General features: G+C 40.7%; 2 protein-coding genes across 2 annotated transcripts in view; both read left to right on the forward strand.

Moving 5' to 3' along the window:
* LOC127952710 (gastrula zinc finger protein XlCGF57.1-like) overlaps positions 1-21279 on the forward strand; it is a 31916-nt gene extending 10637 nt beyond the window's left edge. The window contains exons 2-3 of the mRNA XM_052551403.1: positions 10055-10281; positions 19485-21279. Of these exons, the coding sequence (XP_052407363.1) occupies positions 10116-10281; positions 19485-21190 (1872 nt within the window). The 5' untranslated portion in view covers positions 10055-10115 and the 3' untranslated portion in view covers positions 21191-21279. The remainder of the gene's footprint in view (positions 1-10054; positions 10282-19484) is intronic.
* Positions 573-13660, forward strand: LOC127952722 (uncharacterized). The gene is made up of 2 exons (XM_052551425.1): positions 573-2568; positions 13442-13660. The coding sequence occupies exon 1, from the start codon at positions 737-739 to the stop codon at positions 1745-1747; it is 1011 nt and encodes a 336-aa protein (XP_052407385.1). The 5' UTR covers positions 573-736; the 3' UTR covers positions 1748-2568; positions 13442-13660.
* Positions 21280-27153: the final 5874 nt, after the last annotated feature.

A 27153-nucleotide genomic window follows, 5' to 3' on the forward strand; every position in this document is an offset into this window, starting at 1 on the left:
ATGATCCCCCTTACCCAACCCCACCCCACCCCTAAACCTAACGTCACTATAACATCAACTAATCAGGTATCATGGTGTAAAAACACCTTGATCTCGTAACTCCCATTACTTCCTGGAGAGACCTATACTTGGAGAGTCGTGCATGTGATATCCAGATGGCACGGACACTACGTCCGTGTTTTTTTACAGTCTGTGGCTGAAACACACAAAACTGCATGTGTAGTGTATTTTCGTTTGTCATGGATCTGAGGAATCACCCAGTCCCTGGGTTTTGTTTCCAGAAGAAAGATTTTATTTTCAAGAGAAAATAAAACCGAGAAAGCTCTGCAGAACAGTCTGTCGAGTCTGTGTCGGTTCTCTATTTTATATAGTGCTTCTGAAGACGTGCCCATGTTCAACACATTTCATTCATATGGTTCTGTTTATTAAGTCTTTTACCTTTTATGGCTGTGTCTCCAGCTTGCTTTTAGGATGTAGAATTTATTTGAAGTGAAACGAGGAGGCCTAATCATATATTTTGTCTTATGTCAAAACAGGACATGCAACTTTACTATATGCTGTATTTTGGTCATGTCTGCAACAAGGAGGTCTGATCATATATTTTGTCATATGTCCAAATAGAGTGTGCAGCTGCACCATATACTATACTCCTGCACTCTCTTCACATTACATTCTTACGCAGGTCTCTGCATATAGTCAAATACATGATTATAACAGTAGAATGTAAAGGTACTCGATGGCGCCGCACATGGCTGCTTCAGTGCTTGGCTCTCCACTGTTTGTGCTTTTTTTGTTCATTTTTCCTGTTTTTTGTTTAACAAACATGATCAGTTTCACCAGGGATGAACTGCTGAACATTCGGCAGGACACACCACAAGATCTTTTACCAGATTTATATTATTCAGACGTTTTACTGAACGTTGTTATCGGAGGAGCGGCGGCGCTGATCAAGCGCTTCAGGACGCGCAGACGGGGGAAGCGAGCGGGGGCGCTCGTCAGACTCAGGAAGCGCGGATTTCGAACGCCGTTGTCTAGCATCCATCTCGCAAATCTCTGCTCTCTACCCAACAAAACAGAGAAACTCCTTCTGCTCTCTCGGACAAATAAGGATTTCTCTCACTCTGCTGCTCTGTGTTTCATGGAAACCTGGCTGAATGACGCCATACCGGACAGCGCGCTCCATCTGCCGGGCTTTCAGCTGTTCAGAGCGGATCGCGAATCAGAGTCTACTCGGAAATCGCGCGGTGGCGGGACATGCTTTTACATCAATGAACGGTGGTGTAGAGATGTAACTGTGTTAAAGAAGATGTGCTGTCCTGATCTAGAAATGCAGTTTGTCAACTGCAAGCCATTCTATTCGCCGCGGGAGTTTCACTCATTCATTCTGGTCAGTGTTTACATCCCTCCGCAAGCGCATGTGAGCTCAGCTTTACAGAAACTTGCTGATCAGATCACAGACACAGAACAACAACACCCGGACTCTGTTTTAATCATTCTTGGGGACTTTAACAAAGCCAATCTCTCCCGTGAACTGCCAAAATACAGACAGCATGTTACATGTCCCACCAGAGACAGTAATATATTGGATCACTGTTACACCACAATAAAGGATGCATATCACTCTGTTCCACGAGCAGCTTTGGGACATTCTGATCACTGTCTGATTCATCTTATACCATCCTACAAGCAAAAACTAAAATCTGCTCAACCTGTAGTATCAATCACCTTTATTTATATAGTGCTTTAAACAAAATACATTGCGTCAAAGCACTGAACAACATTCAATTGGAAAACAGTGTCTCAATAATGCAAAATGATAGTTAAAGGCAGTTCATCATTGAATTCAGTGATGTCATCTCTGTTCAGTTTAAATAGTGTCTGTGCATTTATTTGCAATCAAATCAATGATATCGCTGTAGATGAAGTGACCCCAACTAAGCAATCCAGAGGCGACAGCGGCAAGGAACCGAAACTCCATCGGTGACAGAATGGAGAAAAAAACCTTGGGAGAAACCAGGCTCAGTTGGGGGTCAGTTCTCCTCTGACCAGACGAAACCAGTAGTTCAATTCCAGACTGCAGCAAAGTCAGATTGTGCAGAAGAATCATCTGTTTCCTGTGGTCTTGTCCTGGTGGTCAGCTGAGAAAAGGTTTTACAGGGGATCTGTATCTGGGGCTCTAGTTGTCCTGGTCTTCGCTGTCTTTCAGGGATGTAGAGGTCCTTTCTAGGTGCTGATCCACCATTTGGTCTGGATACATACTGGATCCGGGCGACTGCAGTGACCCTCTGATCTGGATACAGACTGGATCTGGTGGCTACGGTGACCTCGGAACAAGAGAGAAACAGACTAATATTAGCGTAGATTCCATTCTTCTAATGATGTAGAAAGTACGGTGTTATGTGAAGTGTTCCCGGTTCCGGTTTACCTAATTAATGCAGCCTAAAAATCCTTTAACGGATTTAGATATTAAAAGCATATTAGTATGTTATGTGTGAGCCAGGTTAAAGAGATGGGTCTTTAATCTAGATTTAAACTGCAAGAGTGTGTCTGCCTCCCGAACAATGTTAGGTAGGTTATTCCAGAGTTTAGGCGCCAAATAGGAAAAGGACCTGCCGCCCGTAGTTGATTTTGATATTCTAGGTATTATCAAATTGCCTGAGTTTTGAGAACGTAGCGGACGTAGAGGAGTATGATGTAAAAGGAGCTCATTCAAATACTGAGGTGCTAAACCATTCAGGGCTTTATAAGTAATAAGCAATATTTTAAAATCTATACGATGTTTGATAGGGAGCCAGTGCAGTGTGGACAGGACCGGACTAATATGGTCATACTTCCTGGTTCTAGTAAGAACTCTTGCTGCTGCATTTTGGACTAGCTGTAGTTTGTTTACCAAGCGTGCAGAACAACCACCCAATAAAGCATTACAATAGTCTAACCTTGAAGTCATAAATGCATGGATTAACATTTCTGCATTTGCCATTGAGAGCATAGGCCGTAATTTAGATATATTTTTGAGATGGAAAAATGGAGTTTTACAAATGCTAGAAACGTGGCTTTCTAAGGAAAGATTGCGATCAAGTAGCACACCTAGGTTCCTAACTGATGAGGAAGAATTGACAGAGCAACCATCAAGTCTTAGACAGTGTTCTAGGTTATTACAAGCATAGTTTTTAGGCCCTATGATTAACACCTCTGTTTTTTCTGAATTTAGCAGTAAGAAATTACTCGTCATCCAATTTTTTATATCGACTATGCATTCCATTAGTTTTTCAAATTGGTGTGTTTCACCGGGCTGCGAGGAAATATAGAGCTGAGTATCATCAGCATAACAGTGAAAGCTAACACCATGTTTCCTGATGATATCTCCCAAGGGTAACAAATAAAGCGTGAAGAGTAGCGGCCCTAGTACTGAGCCTTGAGGTACTCCATACTGCACTTGTGATCGATATGATACATCTTCATTCACTGCTACGAACTGATGGCGGTCATATTAGTACGATTTAAACCATTCAGCCAGTTTGAAGGTTTTGGGGACGGACATATCCTAATGACAATGAGGAATTAATAATAGTCAGAAGAGGACCTATGACTTCTGGAAGCACCTCTTTTAGGAGCTTAGATGGTATAGGGTCTAACATACATGTTGTTGGTTTAGATGATTTAACAAGTTTATACAATTCTTCCTCTCCTATAGTAGAGAATGAGTGGAACTGTTCCTCAGGGGGTCTATAGTGCACTGTCTGATGTGATACTGTAGCTGACGGCTGAATGGTTGCAATTTTATCTCTAATAGTATCGATTTTAGAAGTAAAGTAGTTCATAAAGTCATTACTGTTGTGGTGTTGGGAAATGTCAACACTTGTTGAGGCTTTTTTTTTCTGTTAATTTAGCCACTGTATTGAATAAATACCTGGGGTTATGTTTGTTTTCTTCTAAAAGAGAAGAAAAGTAATCAGATCTAGCAGTTTTTAATGCTTTTCTATAGGATATGCTACTTTCCCGCCAAGCAATACGAAATACCTCTAGTTTTGTTTTCCTCCAGCTGCGCTCCATTTTTCGGGCTGCTCTCTTTAGGGTGCGAGTATGCTCATTATACCATGGTGTCAAACTGTTTTCCTTAACCTTCCTTAAGCGTAAAGGAGCAACTGTATTTAACGTGCTAGAAAAGAGAGAGTCCATAGTTTCTGTTACATCATCAAGTTGTTCTGAGGTTTTGGATATGCTAAGGAATTCGGATACATCAGGAAGATAACTTAAAAAGCAGTCTTTTGTGGTAGAAGTGATGGTTCTTCGATACTTGTAACAAGAAGTAGAATTTACAATTTTGGCTATATGAAGTTTACACAGAACTAAATAATGATCTGAGATATCATCACTTGGCTGAATAATTTCAACACTATCAACATCAATTCCATGTGACAGTATTAAATCTGGAGTATGATTTCGACAATGAGTAGGTCCTGAAACATGTTGTCTAACACCAATAGAGTTCAGAATGTCTATAAATGCTGATCCCAATGCATCTTTTTCATTATCGACATGGATATTAAAATCACCAACTATTAAAACTTTATCTGCAGCCAGAACTAACTCGGATGTAAAATCACCAAACTCTTTAATAAAGTCTGTATGGTGCCTTGGTGGCCTGTATACAGTAGCCAGTACAAACATAACAGGGGATTTATCATTAACATTGGTTTCTCTGGATAATGTTATATGAAGCACCATTACTTCAAACGAGTTATACTTGAAGCCTGTCCTCTGAGAAATCCTGAAAACGTTGTTATAAATTGAAACAACTCCTCCCCCTTTGCCTTTTAGACGCGGCTCGTGTTTATAACAGTAATCTTGGGGGGTGGACTCATTTAAAATCATGTAATCATCAGGTTTTAGCCAGGTTTCTGTCAAACAGAGCACATCTATATTATGATCAGTTATCATATTATTTACAAAAAGTGTTTTCGTAGAAATGGATCTGATATTCAATAAGCCAATCTTTATCATTTGTTTATCCATATTGCATTTGTTTTTCATTTGTTGAACCTCAATTAAACAACGTATTTTGTATTTTCTAGTTCGGGGAACAGACACAGTCTCTATAGTGTGATATCTAGGTGAAAGAGTCTCTATGTGCTGAGAATTAACTGACCTCTGTGACGGGAGGCAGCTAGCAGACGGTCGGTTTAGCCAGTCTGTCTGCTTCCTGACCTGGGCCCCAGTTAGTCAAGTATAAACACTAAGACTATTGTCACTATTTGTAGACAGAAGAGCGGTGCCACCCCAGGAGGGATGAAGACCATCTCTTTTAAACAGGTCAGGTCTGCCCCAAAAGCTCGTCCAATTGTCTATATAACCTATGTTATTCTGTGGGCACCACTTAGACATCCAGCCATTGAGTGATGACAATATGCTATGCATCTCGTCACCACGGTAAGCAGGGAGGGGACCAGAGCATATTACAGTGTCTGACATCGTGCTTGCAAGTTCACACACCTCTTTAAAGTTATTTTTAGTGATCTCCGACTGGCGAAGTCGAACATCATTAGCGCCGGCATGAATAACAATCTTACTGTATTTACGTTTAGCATTAGCCAGCACTTTTAAATTTGCCAAGATGTCAGGTGCTCTGGCTCCCGGTAAACATTTGACTATGGTGGTTGGTGTCTCTATATTCACGTTCCGTACAATAGAATCACCAATCACTAGAGCACTTTCATCAAGTTTCTCAGTGGGTGCATCACTGAGTGGGGAGAACCTGTTTAATGTTTTGATCGGAACAGAAGAGCGGTGTTTTGACCCACGACTACGCTGCCTCACCATCACCCAGTTGCCCTGCTGCAGGGGCTCTGCTGGAACCGGACAATGTACAGGAATCCCTGAGCTAGACGCATCCAAAGCCATATCTAGAGCCCTAACATTCTTACTGTCCTCAATTAAAGTTTGGATGCGTGTCTCTAATTCTGAAATCTTCTCTGTCAGCCTAACTATTTCCCTGCATTTATCACATGTGAATCCCTCATCAGCGACAGAGATAGATAAACTGTACATGTGGCAAGAGGTGCAAATAACGATAGTAGGCGAAGCCATTACTCACCGTGCTTGATGAAATATTCTTTCTGCGGTTGTTTGATGAACTTGTGAAAAACTGCAGCGTGAGAGGAGAGGAGAGGAGAAAAGAAAACGCTAATGACAAGCTAACGAGTGCTAACGCTTTGCAGGTGTACTGCAGTCACGGAAGAGTGAACGATCAAAGTTAATCTGATAAGATTGATTGATAATATCAGAAATATGGTGTGAATTAAGTTATATTTTACAACTTAAAAAACAAACAAACAAACAGACAGTGATAGTAAGAAAGATTATAGAGAAAAAATATAAAATAAAAACAGCTACACAGAGCTATGATTAGCTACAGAAGGCCAACAGGAAGTAGAGAAAACACTGTCTAACAGCGTAAGGTAAGGACTTTGAAGAGATGGACCAGCGAAACAGAGCAGGATTTACAATCTTGTTTTGACCTCACTGATTGGAGTGTTTTTGAAGCTGCTACCACCGATCTGGACGAACTCACAGAGACTGTAACATCCTATATTAGTTTCTGTGAGGATATGTGTATTCCTACCAGGACTTATTTAACATTCAACGATGATAAGCCATGGTTTACAGTAAAACTCAGACATCTTCGTCAGGCCAAAGAGGATGCCTACAGAAAGGGGGAAAGGGTCTTGTACAATCAGGCCAGGAACATACTGAACAAAGAGATTAGAGCGGCTAAAAAGACCTACGCTAAAAAGTTGGAAGACCAGTTTACTTCCAACGATTCAACTTCAGTGTGGAGAGGTCTAAGAGCCATCACGAACTACAAGACACCATCCCCTTGCACTGAGGCTAATCAACGACTTGCTAACGACCTGAATGAGTTTTATTGCAGATTTGAAACCCCCATCACCTATTCTGACCATCTCCCTGCACAACCATTAACACCTCCTGCAATCCCCCGTTCCACACCTCCTGCTCTTCAAATCTGTGAAGATGATGTGCGCCAGGTCTTCAAGAAGAACAAAAGAAGAAAAGCACCAGGCCCAGATTGTGTTACACCAGCCTGTCTGAAAATCTGTGCTGACCAGCTGGCCCCCATCTTTTCACAGATCTTCAACAGATCCCTGGAGTTGTATGAAGTGCCTTCCTGCTTCAAACGCTCCACCATCATCCCCATCCCAAAGAAACCCAAGATAGCAGAACTTAACGACTACAGACCTGTGGCTCTAACGTCTGTCGTCATGAAGTCGTTTGAAAAACTGGTTCTGGCTTATCTGAAGGACATCACTGGACCCTTACTGGACCCCCTGCAGTTTGCTTACCGAGCAAACAGGTCCGTGGATGATGCAATCAACATGGGATTGCACTTCATCCTGCAACATCTGGACAAAACAGGGACTTATGTGAGGATCCAATTTGTGGACTTTAGTTTGGCTTTCAACACCATCATCCCAACAACCCTCCAGACCAAACTGACCCAGCTCTCTGTCCCTCGCTCTATCTGTCAGTGGATCACCAGCTTTCTGACAGATAGGCAACAGTTAGTGAGACTGGGGAAATTCACATCAAACAGCTGCTCCACCAACACTGGTGCCCCTCAGGGATGTGTTCTCTCCCCTCTGCTCTTCTCCCTGTACACCAACGACTGCACCTCTAAAGACCCCTCTGTCAAGCTCATAAAGTTTGCAGACGACACTACATTCATCGGCCTCATCCAGGACGGTTATGAGTCTGCTTACAGACAAGAGGTTGAGCAGCTGGCTGTCTGGTGCACTCTCAACAACCTGGAGCTGAACACGCTCAAAACAGTGGAGATGATCGTGGACTTCAGGAGAAACCCCCCTGCACTTTCCCCACTCACCATCATGAACAGCACTGTGACTGCAGTGGAGTCATTCAGATTCCTGGGAACCACCATCTCTCAGGACCTGAAGTGGGACAATCATGACTCCATTGTGAAAAAGGCCCAGCAAAGGTTGTATTTCCTTCGCCAGCTGAGGAAGTTTAACTTGCCACAGGAGCTGCTGAAACAGTTCTACTCGGCCGTCATTGAGTCTGTACTGTGTACTTCAATAACTGTCTGGTTTGGCTCAGCAACAAAATCAGACATCAGAAGACTACAGAGAACTGTTCGGACTGCTGAAAGGATTATTGGTGCTCCCCTGCCCACCCTTCAAGAACTGTATACATCCAGAGTGAGGAAAAGGGCTCATAAAATCACTCTGGATCCCTCACATCCAAGTCACCCCATTTTTGAACTTTTGCCATCTGGCCGGCGTCTCAGAGCCGCAAATACCAGAACAGCAAGGCACAAGAACAGTTTCTTCCCCCAGGCAATCTACCTCATGAACAGTTAAATGTTCCCTACTTATGCCTATAAACGTGCAATATCCTTATATTTATTTGTTAACCCTCCATGCTAGAACATTCCTGCATCTCACTCAATCCTATTCCATTATCATTTATTGCACAATTGCTTATACACTTATTTATTTATTTATTTTTTTTGTCTGTGTGTTGTTGTCTCTGTGTACTGGAAGCTTATGTCACTAAAACAAATTCCTTGTATGCGTAAGCATACTTGGCAATAAAGCTCTTTCTGATTCTGATTCTGATTCAGAATAACTTCATACATAAATGGCTAGAGTCACATTGATTATGCCTGATTAGTTTACATATTGACCAAATAAAAATCTTCTTCACGTGCAGCGGCTGTTCATTTAGTAACTCCTAGTGAGGACACATGCTTATCATCACCACACAAACCTTCTGCATTCAGTTAACAGATCCATACGAGTCATGCATGAAATAAAAGTTGATAAAGTCCAAACTTTATGTGCTTTACAGATGAACAGCTCATCTTTGGCACAGTAACCATCCACAGTAACAATCCAAATCGTGAACAGATGATTCTTTAGAGTCAAGTGTGGAAACCAATGGTTCACAAACTGGATAGATCTGAGGTGTGATTCCCAAAAGCATCGTTTCTCTCTTGATTTATTTATTTGTATGATGTATTTATTTATTTTGCACTAGCCTATATGTCCAGGCCACATGAGAAATATCAAGGAAATAAATTAAAACATTTAACTCCTCTATATATACTGTTACCCTCATATGAAGTAGATTTGTCTTTCGTCGTCTCTGTGCATCTTTAAATGCAGTGTCAGATGCTGAATGCGCCGTCAGTTTTTACTTTCACTTTCTCGTGAAAAGACTGAGATTAAGAGGTTCACCTATAATTCTTGTGCAAAGTTTGCACGCTGCTTGGGTGATATCCATTGGCTCGCCTTCCTGATTTATTACAAATATTTAATATATTTTACATAACTAGCCCCCCTCCTTGAGTTCACGGTTGTGGGCAGTGGATTCGCTCTATGACACTGGACTCCGTCTCTTAGTCTAGAGCCTAATCACTTTTGCCCAATTCTGGCTACACCACTGGTTTGGCGTGTCTGGATTCATTCTGGAGCTTGGAACAGCACAGAATCATATTCATAATGTTCAAATCTCTATTGATTGGAAGATGAAATAACATAAAAAACATTTGTTGTTGTTAAAAAGAAAATGCAAAGAAGACTCAAATCTTATCACTTTAATTTAGAGTTGGAAAGCATAAATTCAAGACAGTTAATATGTTCCTTTGTGTTTTTCATAGCTTAAGTATTTAAAAGTATTTAGATTAAGTTACTAAACCGGAGTAATCTAACGAAACACATTACTGATTACATGTTAAAGCTTGTATTTTGCAATTTGTAGTGAAATACATTTTAAAAGTAACCTTACTGGCCCTGTTTGAATCAAATGATTCATGCTGGTTTAAAGCTAATCATTAGATGCAGGAAATATCTTTCATTGTGAATTGTGTTATTTCATTAATGTTGTAGACCGTGCTAGTTTTTAGTGTTTTTGTTTACTAGTGCACTCACTACTGAACTAGGGAGCTGATTGAGACACACACAGATACTTAGTTTGTTTTCCTTTCTGTGTTGTTCTCATCTTAATTGTGACATAGTGTCCAAACACAAAGAAGCTCCCGCTGAAGTGACTGAAATTCTCATGACGCTGGTATACAGATGGAGTTTATTAAAGACGAGAGGGAAGACTTCAGGATTGAAGAAACATCCAGTCTGAAACAAGAAGAGACTGAGGAACAATCAGAGATGCTGTTTATTAAAGAGGAGAGTGAAGACATCTCAACTGAAGAAATGTTCGGTATGAAAGATACTGAGCAACAAACAGGTTGGTTTCAGTCTCAAAGCTGAACTCACTCATTTGGTCCTTATTCAGATGTCCAGCTCTACAGAAATGTATGATATTTGTATGAGTGTCTCAATTAAAGTGGGTTTATTTGACATGGATCAGGATGACCCGTGTGGACAGACATGTTGAGATCACATAACAGGCAAATAAAACCACCACTGGGCACTACATTTATAACAAACTTAGTTTTAATTCAACTGTTTGAATGTTTCTGAATGACACACAGTTCACATCAAAGTCTCAAGCTGAAGAACGAGTTTCTGCGGTCAAGCAGGTGTAAATGTAGCATCATAATTTGATCTAGGATGGGGTTTCTTCTCCTGGGGCCTGGTGTATAAGTATATAAGTTGTGTACAAACAACATGGGCATATCAGGAAATATATATAAAAAAATAGACATAAATGTGTGCACACTGTACAAACACAAGACAGTGTGTACGTTGATAATTACAAAAGCAGAACTTGTGTTATGAGGAAATATCTTAATGTGAATAAATATCAGTGAAGCACTCTTGACTCTTGACCGTTGATTGGTTTGAATAAGCAGCTCACACATTAATGTATAAGAAGCACACTACTGTACAACCTTTGCTGCACACAGCTGTGCTGTGGGTGTCTAATGATAGCTAGTTTCACAGTCTTATCCCAATATTATGAAACATACTGTTGTATTTGAAGGATAGAATAAGAAGGAAATGTGTGAGAACCAATAGGGTTTCATTCTTTTGTTAAGTGGCATGTTTGAGATTCAAAAGAACCAATAATGTTAATTCTCGTGCAAATTTAAAGCGTTAGTTCACCCAAAAATTTAAATTATCAGTTCATTTTTGGGTGAACCCATCCTTTAAATCAAGCCATATGCAGCTTTGTCTTCTGTTTTGAAGCTTGACCACTCAAATTTCCACATTTTAAAGATATTAATAACACAACTAAAATGAGGGGACAAATATTGAAGGCATGGCCATGTTGTACTAATCAGGGCCCGGTTCCCCGGTAACGCTCACTCTTAGTGCACTAAGAAGCCTCGAAAGATATATCTTACCAACGTTGTTTATGTTCCTTATTGTGTTCCCTGAAGTGTCCCTTCAGGGAAGATCCTTAGCACGCTGCCTCTTACATGCGATGTTACAAGAGCGCTGTCCCGAGTGAAGGTGCTAAAATTTGTTGCCATCGATTGCTCATGAATCGATTTTCCACTTCACGTAAAGGTGCAGTACAGCGTTAAGACAGACAACACGTTCTATGTAAATGAAACATTCATCAAATGATTCCAGTAAAATTTATTTGAACATACTCTAAGTTATCAGTAGAATATAGACTTTAAATTTAATTATCAAATGGTCAGTAATAAGTTGACACGATATGTTGTGACAGTTACACGAACCGGGTATCCCTCGTTAATCATCCACCCTCCTTATCCCGTTGTGCCGCTTCTTCGACTTCTAAAAATGATGTAATACACTTTTATATTAATGGTAAGGTACTTTACAATCAGAATTGATTGGCAAGCAGCTGCAGTTACATCTGTTTAATAATAATAATAATAATACATTTTATTTAAAGCACCTTTCTCGGCACTCAAGGACACTGTACATGAATACGTAAAACAATATAAGTCAAAAAAAAAAATCAAATGGAATAGGCTGTTTTAAACAGATGTGTTTTGAGTTGTAATTTAAAATGGGGGAATGAATCAATGTTTCTAAGTTGGGGTGGTAATGAATTCCAGAGGTGGTGAGACGGGCAGAGGGGACAGACAGGTGTATGGAGGAAGAGGATCTAAGGGAACGGGATGGAGTGGGAACCTGGAGGAGATCAGACAAATATGGGGGGGCAAGATTGTGCATGGTCTTGAATGTAAACAGAAGGATTTTGAATTGGATGCAAAACTAGACCAGGAGCCAATGGAGCTTTTGGGGGACAGGAGTAATTTTTGAATGGAGGGGGTTCGAGTTATGATGCGGGCAGCTGAGTTCTGGACCAGTTGAAGTTTATGGAGAGATTTGTGATGGGGGCCAAAGAGGAGAGAATTACAATAATCCAGACGGGAAGTGAATAGACTGTGGACAAGGATGGCAGCAGTGTGGGGGGTTAGGGAGGGGCGGAGGCGATTGATGTTTCATAAGTGGAAGTAGGCAGACCAAGAAATGCTATTTATGTGGGATTGAAATTATAGTGTGCCCTCAAGGATGACACCCAGACTCTTAACCTGGGGGGAAGGTGAAATGGAGGAGTTATCAAAAGTGAGAGAAAAACTAACGGTTTTGGATAGAGTTGATCAATCAATCAATCAATCACCTTTATTTATATAGCGCTTTAAACAAAATACATTGCGTCAAAGCATTGAAAAACATTCATTAGGAAAACAGTGTCTCAATAATGCAAAATGATAGTTAAAGGCAGTTCATCATTGAATTCAGTGATGTCATCTCGGTTCAGTTTAAATAGTGTCTGTGCATTTATTTGCAATCAAGTCAATGATATCGCTGTAGATGAAGTGACTCCAACTAAGCAAGCCAGAGGCGACAGCGGCAAGGAACCGAAACTCCATCGGTGACAGAATGGAGAAAAAAACCTTGGGAGAAACCAGGCTCAGTTGGGGTCAGTTCTGCTCTGACCAGACGAAACCAGTAGTTCAATTCCAGACTGCAGCAAAGTCAGATTGTGCAGAAGAATCATCTGTTTCCTGTGGTCTTGTCCTGGTGCTCCTCTGAGACAAGGTCTTTACAGGGGATCTGTATCTGGGCTCTAGTTGTCCTGGTCTCCGCTGTCTTTCAGGGCAGTAGAGGTCCTTTCTAGCTGCTGATCCACCATCTGGTCTGGATACGTACTGGATCCGGGTGACTGCAGTGACCCTCTGATCTGGACACAGACTGGATCTCGTGGCCACGGTGACCTCGGAACAAGAGTGAAACAGACAAATATTAGCGTAGATGCCATTCTTCTAATGATGTAGAAAGTACACGTTATGTGAAGTGTTTGCGGTTCTGGTTTACCTAATTAATGCAGCCTAAAAATCCTTTAACGGATTTGGATATTAAAAGCATATTAGTATGTTATGTGTATGCCAGGTTAAAGAGATGGGTCTTTAATCTAGATTTGAACTGCAAGAGTGTGTCTGCCTCCCGAACAATGTTAGGTAGGTTATTCCAGAGTTTAGGCGCCAAATAGGAAAAGGATCTGCCGCCCGCAGTTGATTTTGATATTCTAGGTATTATCAAATTGCCTGAGTTTTGAGAACGAAGCGGACGTAGAGGAGTATAATGTAAAAGGAGCTCATTCAAATACTGAGGTGCAAAACCATTCAGGGCTTTATAATTAATAAGCAATATTTTAAAATCTATACGATGTTTGATAGGGAGCCACTGCAGTGTGGACAGGACCGGGCTAATATGGTCATACTTCCTGGTTCTAGTAAAAACTCTTGCTGCTGCATTTTGGATTAGTTGTAGTTTGTTTACCAAGCGTGCAGAACAACCACCCAATAAAGCATTACAATAGTCTAACCTTGAAGTCATAAATGCATGGATTAACATTTCTGCATTTGACATTGAGAGCATAGGCCATAATTTAGATATATTTTTGAGATGGAAAAATGCAGTTTTACAAATGCTAGAAACGTGGCTTTCTAAGGAAAGATTGCGATCAAGTAGCACACCTAGGTTCCTAACTGATGACGAAGAATTGACAGAGCAACCATCAAGTCTTAGACAGTGTTCTAGTTTATTATAAGCAGAGTTTTTAGGCCCTATGATTAACACCTCTGTTTTTTCTGAATTTAGCAGTAAGAAATTACTCATCATCCAATTTTTTACATCGACTATGCATTCCATTATTTTTTCAAATTGGTGTGTTTCACCGGGCTGCGAGTAAATATAGAGCTGAGTATCATCAGCATAACAGTGAAAGCTAACACCATGTTTCCTGATGATATCTCCCAAGGGTAACAAATAAAGCGTGAAGAGTAGCGGCCCTAGTACTGAGCCTTGAGGTACTCCATACTGCACTTGTGATCGATATGATACATCTTCATTCACTGCTACGAACTGATGGCGGTCATATAAGTACGATTTAAACCATGCTAATGCACTTCCATTAATGCCAACAAAGTGTTCAAGTCTATGCAAAAGAATGTTGTGGTCTATTGTGTCAAACGCAGCACTAAGATCCAATAAAACTAATAGAGAGATACACCCACGATCAGATGATAAGAGCAGATCATTTGTAACTCTAAGGAGAGCAGTCTCAGTACTATGATATGGTCTAAATCCTGACTGGAAATCCTCACATATACCATTTTTCTCTAAGAAGGAATATAATTGTGAGGATACCACCTTTTCTAGTATCTTGGACAGAAAAGGGAGATTCGAGATTGGTCTATAATTAACAAGTTCATTGGGGTCAAGTTGTGATTTTTTGATGAGAGGCTTAATAACAGCCAGTTTGAAGGTTTTGGAGACATATCCTAATGACAATGAGGAATTAATAATAGTCAGAAGAGGACCTATGACTTCTGGAAGCACCTCTTTTAGGAGCTTAGATGGTATAGGGTCTAACATACATGTTGTTGGTTTAGATGATTAAACAAGTTTATACAATTCTTCCTCTCCTATCGTAGAGAATGAGTGGAACTGTTCCTCAGGGGGTCTATAGTGCACTGTCTGATGTGATACTATAGCTGACGGCTGAATGGTTGCAATTTTATCTCTAATAGTATCGATTTTAGAAGTAAAGTAGTTCATAAAGTCATTACTGCTGTGGTTTGATTTGGTGTCAATGAGGAGAACCTCTGTTTTATTACTGTTTAATTGAAGGAAGTTTTGGGTGAACCAGGTTTTTATTTCAGAGATGCAATTAATAAGAGAAGTGGATGGAAGAGTGGACGAGGATTTAGTGGAGAGGTATAGCTGGGTGTCATCAGCATAACAGTGGAAGTGAATGTTAAATTTGCAGAAGATATTGCAGAGTGGAAGGAGGTAAATGATGAAAAGTGCTCTGCACACCTGTATTGACGGAGGAGGGAATGGATTTAAAAGACTTTAGCTGAACAAACTGAGTGCGGCCAGAGAGATAAGATGTGAACCAGTCAAATGGAGTGTGCGTGATGCCAATGGAAGAAACCTGTTGAGGAGGGTGGTGTGACAGGTGGTATCAAAGGCTGCACTCAGGTCGAGGAGAATGAGGATGGTGAGAAGTCCAGAATCAGCTGCTATAAGAAGGTCGTTGGTGATTTTGATAAGTGCTGTTTCAGTGCTATGGAGTGGGCAGAAACCGGACTGGAACTGTTCATACAGGTTATTATGTGATAGGTGAGAATGGATTTGAGAGGCAACTGTTTTTTTAAGGATTTTAGAGATGAAGGGTACATTGGATATAGGACGTAAGTTATTGATGTCGGAGGGGTCGGCACCAGTTTTTTTCAAAATTGGGGTAATGGCAGCAGTTTTGAAGGATGTAGGGACAGTTTCAGTGGTGAGAGAGGAGTGAATGATATCTGAAATGAGGGGGACCAGGAGGAGAAGGCAGGATTTTACAAGTTGTGTGGGGAGGGGATTAAGTAGACAAGTAGATGGCTTGGTAGTCCGGATGAGTTCTGAAATTTCTAAAATAGCGGTGAGCTGGAAGGAGGAGAATGAGTGAGTGAGTGGTTGAAAGTCAGCCGAGATGTTTAGGTGAGGGATATTTTTTATATTCCGAAATGAAATAAGGTGTGGTTTTTCAGATATGGATAAAGTGAGTTTCACAGTAAATGAGAGGAGAAAGTGGTCAGTTATGGGGAGTTCATCAGCTGTAAGGTCAGAAGGGGTGACACCAGAGCAGCAGATTAAGTCCAGAATATGTCCTTTACAGTGTGTTGAAAAAGTAATATGTTGCTGACATCCAAAGGCATGAAGTGAAGTCTTTGGTGAGAGGCAGATTGATATTGTCCATGTGGATATTGAAATCGCTCAGCAGTATTATGTTCGGCGAGAGAGAGGATAAATGGGTGAGGAAAGCAGCAAAATCATTAAAAAATTCACTAAACAGTTTAGGGGGGCGGTAGACAGTAGCAATGATGGTTGGAGTGGGGCCAGACAACATGCAAACGGTAGATTCAAACGAGCTGGAGACAGGCACGGACACCAGTGAGACTTTCCACTTCTCGCAGTAAATTAACGCGAGACCTCCTCCCCCCGGCCAGAGCCACGGGGTTGACAGATGTAAACAAATCCGCTAGGAGTGGATTCATTCAGCTGAGATAAGACGTTGGGTTGTTGCCATGTCTCGGTTAAACAAAGAAAGTCTAAATTACGATCGGAGATAATGTCCTGGATACGATGTCCCTTGCCTGTCAGTGAGCGGATGTTGAGCAGAGCGCGATTTAGTGAAGTGTTGTCACAGCTGATGGTGGTGCTAGCTGACCGAGCTAGGCGGGCTAACACGTTGTGGTTGACAGCCCGGTTGGTGGAGCATGGAGGGCGACGAGAGCTGGACCAGATGGACTGTATTGCTCATCTTGGCCTTGAAGCTAATAATATTCATTTAATGAGGTATTGATTGCCATTGGTTAATGTTTTCAATAAAACGCAATCTTCTCTATCTACAATAAACAGAGAGAGAGAGAGTTAGATACAGAATATGGTGGGGAAACATTGTAAAAAAGGACACCAAGCTTCTTGTCAGAGGAACTTGAAGTTTTGCTGGACCTCGTCGGAGATCACACCCCTATGGTCCACTATAACCTGCATGTTGATGGCGGCATATCCCTTTCATGATATGTATGCCTGATCAATCACTCATGGATTGGCGTTAGGGATTCACCAGGCCCAAGACTCTGGGGATGCCAGCAATTTATTTTATATAACCATGTCAGGCAAAATGCCAAAAGGGCTTAAGTTTTGCAGAATATAAATATTGACGGCTGGCACTTTATTCAATACAAGGACACGTTGGATCGCTGCCATAGCTGCCTTACTGGACACCACCATGCTTACCCATTTATAGATCTTAGCCATTTATAGCCAAAATGTTTGCCAAATTTTAATTATCAAAAGTGTTTGCCAATGTAAACGCTTTAATGACATTAAGAAATAGCCTAGGCTAATTACCACTATTAGTTCTGATACCAAATAAAGTCAACTTCATAAATAGGCCTGTATCCATTGCGAACATATTTTATTAGTAGTCTTAAAATGTCCATAACATAAAATCTTTGTTGTCATACCACAGTTTGACTTGTACTGCACTGCGCTGATTTCTAAAGACTGCTTCACGGTGGCAGCGACTAGAGTCAAACAACGCTAAGAGAGAGCTTACGAATGGTCCTGACCAACCTTACGGAAGTGTGACTTATGCTGTGTTCACACCAAACGCGAATAGAGCGTCAAATTCGCGTCTACCGCGTCTAGTTTGCCGCTTGACCATTTTGAGATCATTCGCTTCATTCGCGCGTGGAATTAACTTCACAACAGACGCGAATTCGCGTCATGGGGGGGCTTCTGCCAGCTGAGTTAACGCAGCATTTTCAACTGCCATTTTTATTCGGATAATTTTCAAAATATTACTGTTACTGTGTCATGAAATGTAGTTTTAAAAGTATTTCAGACGAGAATGTAGTGGTTTTAAACTCAGATATGCGGTTTATTTATAATGACAGCGTCTATTTAAAAAAATGTGTTTCGCCGATCTCGGAGATGAGCTCCATGCGACCAGCGGGAGCTCCGTCATCATGTATCCGCCGAGAGCAGCCTCGGCTCGGCTAGACCTTATGACATTTGCCGCTGGCTCTGATGTCTCTTTAGTGGTTCAAGATAAAATATAATTCGTTTGGGGTAAAATGAAACGTTTCTTATCAATTGGCCTTTATTCAATTTATCTATTCATATGTTTTTTATATACATGTATGTCCTTTTTATTCCGGTCTCTATAGAAATATGAACTTTTGTCATATAGCTCCGGTTGACTGCTCACTGACAACATCAGTCGTTCCTCCTTGTTGAATGAGTGGAGCAGGGTATTCCTGCACAACCGGAGGCTGCAGGAACATTGTTGAATGAGTGACTCCTAGCAGGCTCCTGATTGGTTAACGCTGCGCGAATTGACGCCAAAGTTGAAATTTTTCAACTCGGGCGGCAGACGCGAATTCGCGTCAAACGCTAAATGCACAAAAAGCACCTTCGCGCGTCATTCGCGCGAATGAGGCGAATTCGCGTCTTCCGCGCCGCACTTAACCCCCCATTCGCGCCGCGGGCACTCCAGACGCACGTAAACACGCCTTTGCATTGACTTAACATTGAAATCATTCGCGCCAGATGCTCTATTCGCGTTTGGTGTGAACACAGCATTACAGAAGATATACTCAGCGTACGAACGTGTTGGGAATCATGCCATAAGGTTAAGAGAGAGGTTAAGGAATAGGTTAAGAACTACTTAGCGATAAGAACATTTTGGGGAAGCCTGATGCTTAGTTTTATTTTAAAGACAGAAGAAATCAATGTAACATGATCCATAGCCACAAATTAAAGTCATAGGAATTAATTATTATATATATTTTTATTAGAAACATTAAGCTTCATGTGGGGCCTAGACATTTCTCACACACACCGGTAATTCAGTTTAGCTTTCCCCCAGCACAACATCTAATATTAATGTCTGGTTTGTGCAGAAAATATCTTTTCACTTTTATGACTATATAGATTGTTTCAGTTTCTTTGAATTATTATTTATTTTTTTCAGTTAATCACGGATTAATTATTAGCATCGCTAATTGAGATAAGTTTATAATAAAAAATATATCCTGGGTCAAACTGTCAGCTTAAAGACCTAAAGAAAGTTAGTAATATTATGAAGATCAGCGTTTCTCAACTCTGGCCCTCAAGGTCCCCTTTTCTGAAACATTGATCAGACTCACCTGTCTTTATCTTTCAATAATACACCAGACCTTGATTAGTATGTGTGTTTGATTAGGGTTTGAGCTAAGCTCTGACGGAAAGGGGGTTACAAGGGCCAGAGTTGGGAACTTCCAGCAGGTGTTTTGGATCAAGGATTAGTAACAGTGGCCTCCAGAGCAGGTTTGGACACTTCTCGTTCAGGGTCTAGCATACATGCTGTTGGTTTTGATGTATAACATATCTTAAAGTTTTGATGTATTGTACCATTAAACTTGGGATAACTAGTTTTTTGTTTGTGGTTTTTCACTTTAGACCTAATACCAATGAAAGAGAAAGAAGTATTGAATGGAACTGAAGAGAAAGATGATTATGGGAATCTTCATGATTTGACAACTAGAAGAGAATCTTTTAGACATTCACAGACTGAAAAGACTTCCACACCAAAAAAAGCTCAAATTAATTATTTCACTTTCAATCAAAAAGGAAAACTTAAAGTCAACACTGGAGAGAATCCTTTCACCTGCCAACACTGTGGAAAAAGTTTTCCTCGTAAATTAAGTCTTGACGTGCATATGAGAGTTCACACTGGAGACAAGTTGTACACATGCCAACAGTGTGGAAAAAGTTTCACTCAAAAAGGAAGTCTTAGCACGCACATGAGAATTCACGCTAAAGTGAAGCCTTACCCATGCCCTGAGTGTGGAAAGAGTTTCCATCAACATGTTAACCTTAAAGCCCACATGAGGATTCACACTGGGGAGAGCCCTTTTATCTGCCAACAGGGTGGACAAAGCTGCAATCATACAATCAGCCTTAACAGACACATGAGAATTCACACCGGAGCGGAGACTTACACATGCCAGCAGTGTGGTGAGAGCTTTGCTCAACATTTAAACCTTGAAGCCCACATGACAATACACAATACAGAGAGTCCCTTCACATGCCAACAGTGTGGGAAAAGTTTCACTCATAAAGGAAGCTTTAACGTCCACATGAGAGTTCACACTGGAGAGAAGCCTTACACCTGCCTACAGTGTGGAAAGAGTTTCACTCAGAAAGGGAGCTTTAATTGGCACATGACTCTTCACTCTGGACAAAAGCCTTACACCTGCCCTGAATGTGGAAAGAGTTTTGCTCATCACGGAAACCTTAATGTGCACATGAGAATTCACACTGGAGAGAAGCCTTACACATGCCAACAGTGTGGAAAGAGTTTCACTCGTAAAGTCAATCTTGACATGCATATAAGAATTCACACTAGAGAAAAGGCATACACATGCCAACAGTGTGGACAAAGTTTCCATCATAAAGTAAGCCTTAAAAAACATGTGAGGCTTCACACTGAAGAGAGCCCTTACACATGTCAGCAGTGTGGAGAGAGTTTTGCTCAGCGTGTAAACCTTAAGGTCCACATGAGAGTCCACATTGAAGAGAAGCCTTACACATGCCTTCGTTGTGGTGAAAGTTTCGCTCAACTTGGAAACCTTAAAGTCCACATGACAGTCCACAATGGAGAGAAGCCTTACACATGCCAGCAGTGTGGTGAAACATTTGCACAACATGTACATCTTAAAGCCCACATGAAAATACACAATGGAGAGAGTCCCTTCACCTGCCTACAATGTGGAAAAAATTTCACTCATAAAGGAAGCTTTAACGTCCACATGAGAGTTCACACTGGGGAGAAGCCTTACACCTGCCTACAGTGTGGAAAGAGTTTCACTCAGAAAGGAAGTCTTAACTGGCACATGACTGTTCACGCTGGAGAAAAGCCTTACACTTGCCCTGAGTGTGGAAAGTGTTTTGCTCATCATAGAAATCTTAACGTCCACATGATAATTCACACTGGAGAGAGCCCTTTTACCTGCCAACAGTGTGGAAAATGTTTCACTCGTAAGGAATCTATTGACAGGCACATGAGAGTTCACACTGGAGAGAAGCCTTACACCTGCCAACAGTGTGGAAAGAGTTTTGCTCAAACTGGAAACCTTAAAGCTCACATGAAAGTTCACACTTGACTTCCGGTAATGCCATGCCCGAGTCAGACTTTTAAGAACATCGCTCAGCCCGAATTTCTGTTTAATCTGCCTGTTAAAAAGAAAATTACTCCTTATAGGGATACTTCACCCAAAAATGGAAATTATGTCATTAATAACTCACCCTCATGTTGTTCCAAAGCAAGAAGACCTCCATTTATCTTCAGAACACAGTTTAAGATATTTTAGATTTAGTCCGAGAGCTCTCAGTCCCTCCATTGAAGCTGTGTGTACGGTATACTGTCCATGTCCAGAAAGGTAAGAAAAACATCATCAAAGTAGTCCATGTGACATCAGAGGGTCAGTTAGAATATTTTGAAGCATCGAAAATACATTTTGGTCCAAAAATAGCAAAAACTAAGACTTTATTCATCATTGTCTTCTCTTACGTGTTTGTTGTGAGAGAGTTCAAAACAAATAAAGTGAAAGTGATGTAACATTCAGCCAAGTATGGTGAACCATACTCAGAATTCATGCTCTGCATTTAACCCATCCGAAGTGCACACACACAGAGCAGTGAACACACACCCGGAGCAGTGTTCATCATTTATGCTGCGGCGCCCAGGGAGCAGTTGGGGGTTCGATGCCTTGCTCAAGGGCACCTAAGTCGTGGTATTGAAGGTGGAGAGAGAACTGTACATGCACTCCCCCCACCCACAATTCCTGCCGGCCCGGGACTCAAACTCACAACCTTTCGATTGCAAGTCCGACTCTCTAACCATTAGGGCACAACTTCACTATGGAAAGCAGTTTGTGATATCAAGTTCGCAAACGAATCATTCGATGTATCCGGATCTTCTAGAACCAGTTCACCAAATCGAACTGAATCGTTTTAAACGGTTCGCATCTCCAATACGGATTAATCCACATATGACTTAAGCTGTTAACTTGTTTAATGTGGCTGACACTCCCTCTGAGTTCAAACAAACCAATATCCCGGAGTAATTCATTTACTAAAACAGTACACTGACTGAACTGCTGTGAAGAGAGAACTGAAGATGAACACCGAGCCGAGACAGATAAAACGTAAGTCTTAGTTTTTGGTATTTTTGGACCAAAGTGTATTTTCGATGCCTCAAAATATTCTAACTGACCCTCTGATGTCACATGGACTACTTTGATGATGTTTTTCTTACCTTTCTGGACATGGACAGTAGACCGTACACACAGCTTCAATGGAGGGAGTGAGAGCTCTCGGACTAAATCTAAAATATCTTAAACTGTGTTCTGAAGATAAACTGAGGTCTTACTGGTTTGGAACGACATGAGGGTGAGTTATTAATGACATAATTTTAATATTTGGGTGAAAGCAATGATACCGTTTATTACTGGCTTTTTTAAAAATGTCACTAAAGTTACAAGAAGATATGATAAATTCTTTGGAGAAAGCCCACCGAGCTACGACACACAAACCAAAGCCGTCGCCGAGATCGATAATAGTTCACTTTCTGGACTTCAGTGTGAAATATTAGGTAAAAAAAATGTTGGCCTGAATGCACTTTTTTTATTTTTATATAAAAGCATCTGCCAAATGCATTAATGTTAATATTCCTGTGATCAATGGTGTTTTTTCAGAGTAAAAAAATTAAAAATCAATATTGTTGAATAGAAGGATCCAAAGATCAGCACTCATGTTAAATGAAATGCTTTAGCAACATTATACACTATATAATTTAAAAGCTTAGAATTAGTATAATTTTATTTTTTGGAAAAGAAATGATAGAAATTAATACTTTTATTCAGCAAGGGTTCTTTAAATTGATCAAAAGTTATGATAATTTTGGTAATTTTACAAAAGATTTTTATCTTAGATAAATGCTGTTCTTCTGAACTTCTTATTCATCAAAGAAACCTTAAAAAAATTCTACTCAGCTATTTTCAACATGATTACAATACGTTTTTATTTATTTAATAGGCTAGTAAAAGATTTCCAAAAGTTACTGTTTTTGCTTTACTTTATGATCCAATAAACGCAGGCTTGGTGAACAGAAGAGACTTCTTTAAAAAAAAAACATTAACAAGCTTACTGTTAAAAAACTTTTAACTGGTAGTGTATAGGTATAGGGAACTTTATTTTAATTCTAATTTCTAGCTTTTAATTGGCTTAGAAATCTATAACTACTGGACAATTTTTTAATCACATAAGGTGACAGAATAGTTTCTATTAGAGTTGAGCCGGATACTCGTTTCAACCGAGTATCCGGTATGGATAAAGCACTTTTGCCAAGTACAAGTATTATACGAGTAATACGAGTCAATATCTGTGCTCGGATTAAATAAAAATTCTCATTGGGTTGCTGACCGTGTCTATGTTCTGTGATAGGCTAGTCACAGTGCCCCTCCCCTACACACATACACGCTCTGCTCACTCACACACAGAACACTGAGAAGAGAACAGTGCTCTCTCTCTCTTTCTCTCCTTCAGTCACTCAGTTTCGCCGGTCTTTTACGTTAACGTTTAGGTGTTCTTCAGCTTCAGGTTTGTAGTACTTATTAACCCGTAGAGTTTTGGTAAACGTGGGGTTTGTTTTATGACTTCACGCACTGAGTGACACTTATTTCTTGCTGTATTTCATACAAATAAATAAAGATAGTTAAATATATAAAACGATATTACAAATGAATTAGCTACACACGCGCACACACACACACAGTCTCTTTCTCCCTCTCTCCCTGCCGGTCATCAGAATTTTTTTTTTTTTTAACTGTCTGCTGGCTCTAACCAGTTTTTTGACTTAACGCACTGTGACACTTTCTTGCTCTATTTCATAAAAAAAATAAAGGTAGTTGTGGTATAAATAATATTTCAAAGTAACACACACAAACACCCATACACACACATACCTGGTGTGGAAATTAAATAAATAAAAAAGAACCCAAAAAAAAAATATCACACTGATTATAAAAAAAATTAAAAGTAAAAAACAGATAGTTATGTTGAGATTGTCATCGTGATCAAAACCATTGATCTGAAGCTCAATGATGACGCTGTCATGTAAATAGTTTTCTAATCAGCAATAAATATAACAATTTCTGATCAACCCCTATCAATTGCATGCTTAAAATAACATACCGGTTAAAGCCCCGCCTGTTTTGAGTCTACCAGACACACTTCCGGGTTAAATCCCGCCCACTTTCGGGTTAGGCCCCGCCCAGATACAGATAATTCATATGGTATACAGATACACATAATGCTGTACTCGCTCATCACCTTTATTTATTTATATAGCGCTTTAAACAAAATACATTGCGTCAAAGCAACTGAACAACATTCATTAGGAAAACAGTGTGTCAATAATGCAAAATGATAGTTAAAGGCAGTTCATCATTGAATTCAGTTATGTCATCTCTGTTCAGTTTAAATAGTGTCTGTGCATTTATTTGCAATCAAGTCAACGATATCGCTGTAGATGAAGTGACCCCAACTAAGCAAGCCAGAGGCGACAGCAGCAAGGAACCGAAACTCCATCGGTGACAGAATGGAGAAAAAAACCTTGGGAGAAACCAGGCTCAGTTGGGGGGTCAGTTCTCCTCTGACCAGACGAAACCAGTAGTTCAATTCCAGGCTGCAGCAAAGTCAGATTGTGCAGAAGAATCATCCGTTTCCTGTGGTCTTGTCCTGGTGGTCCTCTGAGACAAGGTCTTTACAGGGGATCTGTATCTGGGGCTCTAGTTGTCCTGGTCTCCGCTGTCTTTCAGGGATGTAGAGGTCCTTTCTAGGTGCTGATCCACCATCTGGTCTGGATACGTACTGGATCCGGGTGACTGCAGTGACCCTCTGATCTGGATACAGACTGGATCTGGTGGCTACGATGACCTCGGAACAAGAGAGAAACAGACAAATATTAGCGTAGATGCCATTCTTCTAATGATGTAGCAAGTACATCGGGTGTTATGGGATGTGTTCCCGGTTCCGGTTTACCTAATTAATGCAGCCTAAAAATCCTTTAACAGATATGGATATAAAAAGCATATTAGTATGTTATGTGCATGCCAGGCTAAAGAGATGGGTCTTTAAATGTAGTTTCATAACAAGGTTTGGGAGAAGCATGTCAGATACTTAGCCTAATTAGCACAGGTGGAACCACTTAAGATAATCAACCTTATAAATATAAATACAGCTGAATTAGCCTACCTGTCTCCATTGATGGTTTATCAGCATGCTGGTTCACTTCGTTTGTCACCTTACCACAGACCCAATTTTCGTACAAACGAAAAGAGAGCTACACTGGGGATTTATAAGACCTGCTGCTTTTGCCAGGCCCGCGATCATTCCTACCCTGCCAAACATGGCCGTTGAGCAGCATTAAGCAACAGCTGTTGTCTTCGCCAAGCCACACGTCATGGCCAATAGACCGTGCAAGCTCCGAGCTCGCCTCGCTCGACACAGTGATCGTGCCGCCCGAGACCTAGCTCTCCTCGAGCTGGAATCCAACCAGCCTGGGCCGCACCCCAGTTCTCACCGCAGCAAGCCACTCTCACTTCCCGCCGCGGCTAAGCTTTTCACCCCGGCGTTCCGGCCTAGTGGCAGTTTGAGGTCGCTTCCTCTAGCGGCGCAGACCGCACAACGTTAACCAATACATTTTCAGGCGAAGACGCTAAAAGCAGGTTCTTTTTCTTCATTGGATTTTTACGGCAGTTGGCATCCAAAGTGTTGCATCTAAAAGCAGGTTTGCGGCTAAAGTTTGTTATATGACGTCATTACGCAGTTCCGTCTTCTACTAGTGTTTTATGGCGGTTTTGGCAAACCAGCGTAAAGATGCATTACCGCCACCTGCTGATCTGGAGTGTGGAGTGCGCATTGATTTGGACTACAGATACAAACGTAGTTCCGTCGGATGATGATGCCACTTAACCACGAAGCCAAGGCATTATTTCCAGAGTCTCATCCACACTGAAATGTCCAAGACACTACATTCGCCATACGGCGGACGTTTAAACCTCACTGAAATGATACAGACATAAGTTACATGATATAAAAAATTAATAGAAAATGCCTGAATGCACTGTAGGTCGCTGGATGAAACTGTAGGTTAAATGCTTAGCTTAATTTTACATTTTTATTTCCATGCAAGTTTTCTGGCAGGACCAAATTATTTAGGGACCTATTTCTACATTCACTGGCGTGATCACTCAAAATTAAAATGCATCTGCCCTTGTGTTTTGATGCAGGATAGCAAGTGTGAGTAAAATTACTGTTGCCTTTTCAGGCAATTTTAATAAGAAAAACAGGCAAGTAAATATCTTTAGAAACCACTTGGAAGCTAATAGCACATAACTGCTATTAACCCATTTGCTTGCAAGCATCGCCAACGGCCCCAGTTTATTATCGTTTCACTTCCACAGCATGTTAAACATCACTCTCTTATTTGATCTGTATAAACCATGCATCAATTTAAAGTCTAAAGACTCTGGCTTCAATATTTGACCAATATTTCGATAAAACATCATTTCAGTGGCAGTTATTTAGTAAATTATGTCAGGAAAATGATTCCTATTCCTGAATGGTTCCTGAATGTCGAAGTGTCAGCTCGTGGACAAATGTTGATCATGTATCTAGTCAGAAAGAATTATGAGCAGAAACATTTTTATTTTAGGTATGTAATTTCTGTCTCCATGCCAAAAAACATGGGTTTGTCTGGTACATTACTGCTATAATCATGTCTTTCGGTACAATGTCTTACAAGACTAAAACACGCTTCATCGTTTCCAAAAGCCTCTGTTTCCACAGTCCATACTACAACATGAAAACAGCCTTCCAAACGTATCCGCCCTGGAGACCGCCTAAGAGCCCGGAGGCCAAATGAGGAAAGATGATTTTCCAACAGGAACATAATAATGTGGACAAGGCTTAAGGAATTGTCAAATCAGGCAACCAATTGCTAAGCTGGTAACACAGTAAGCTACCCATTAATTTTTTAGCTTGCCCCATCAATGTTACTAAC

The sequence above is a fragment of the Carassius gibelio genome, chromosome B3 (assembly GCF_023724105.1).
Source record: "Carassius gibelio isolate Cgi1373 ecotype wild population from Czech Republic chromosome B3, carGib1.2-hapl.c, whole genome shotgun sequence".
Taxonomy (NCBI): domain Eukaryota; kingdom Metazoa; phylum Chordata; class Actinopteri; order Cypriniformes; family Cyprinidae; genus Carassius; species Carassius gibelio.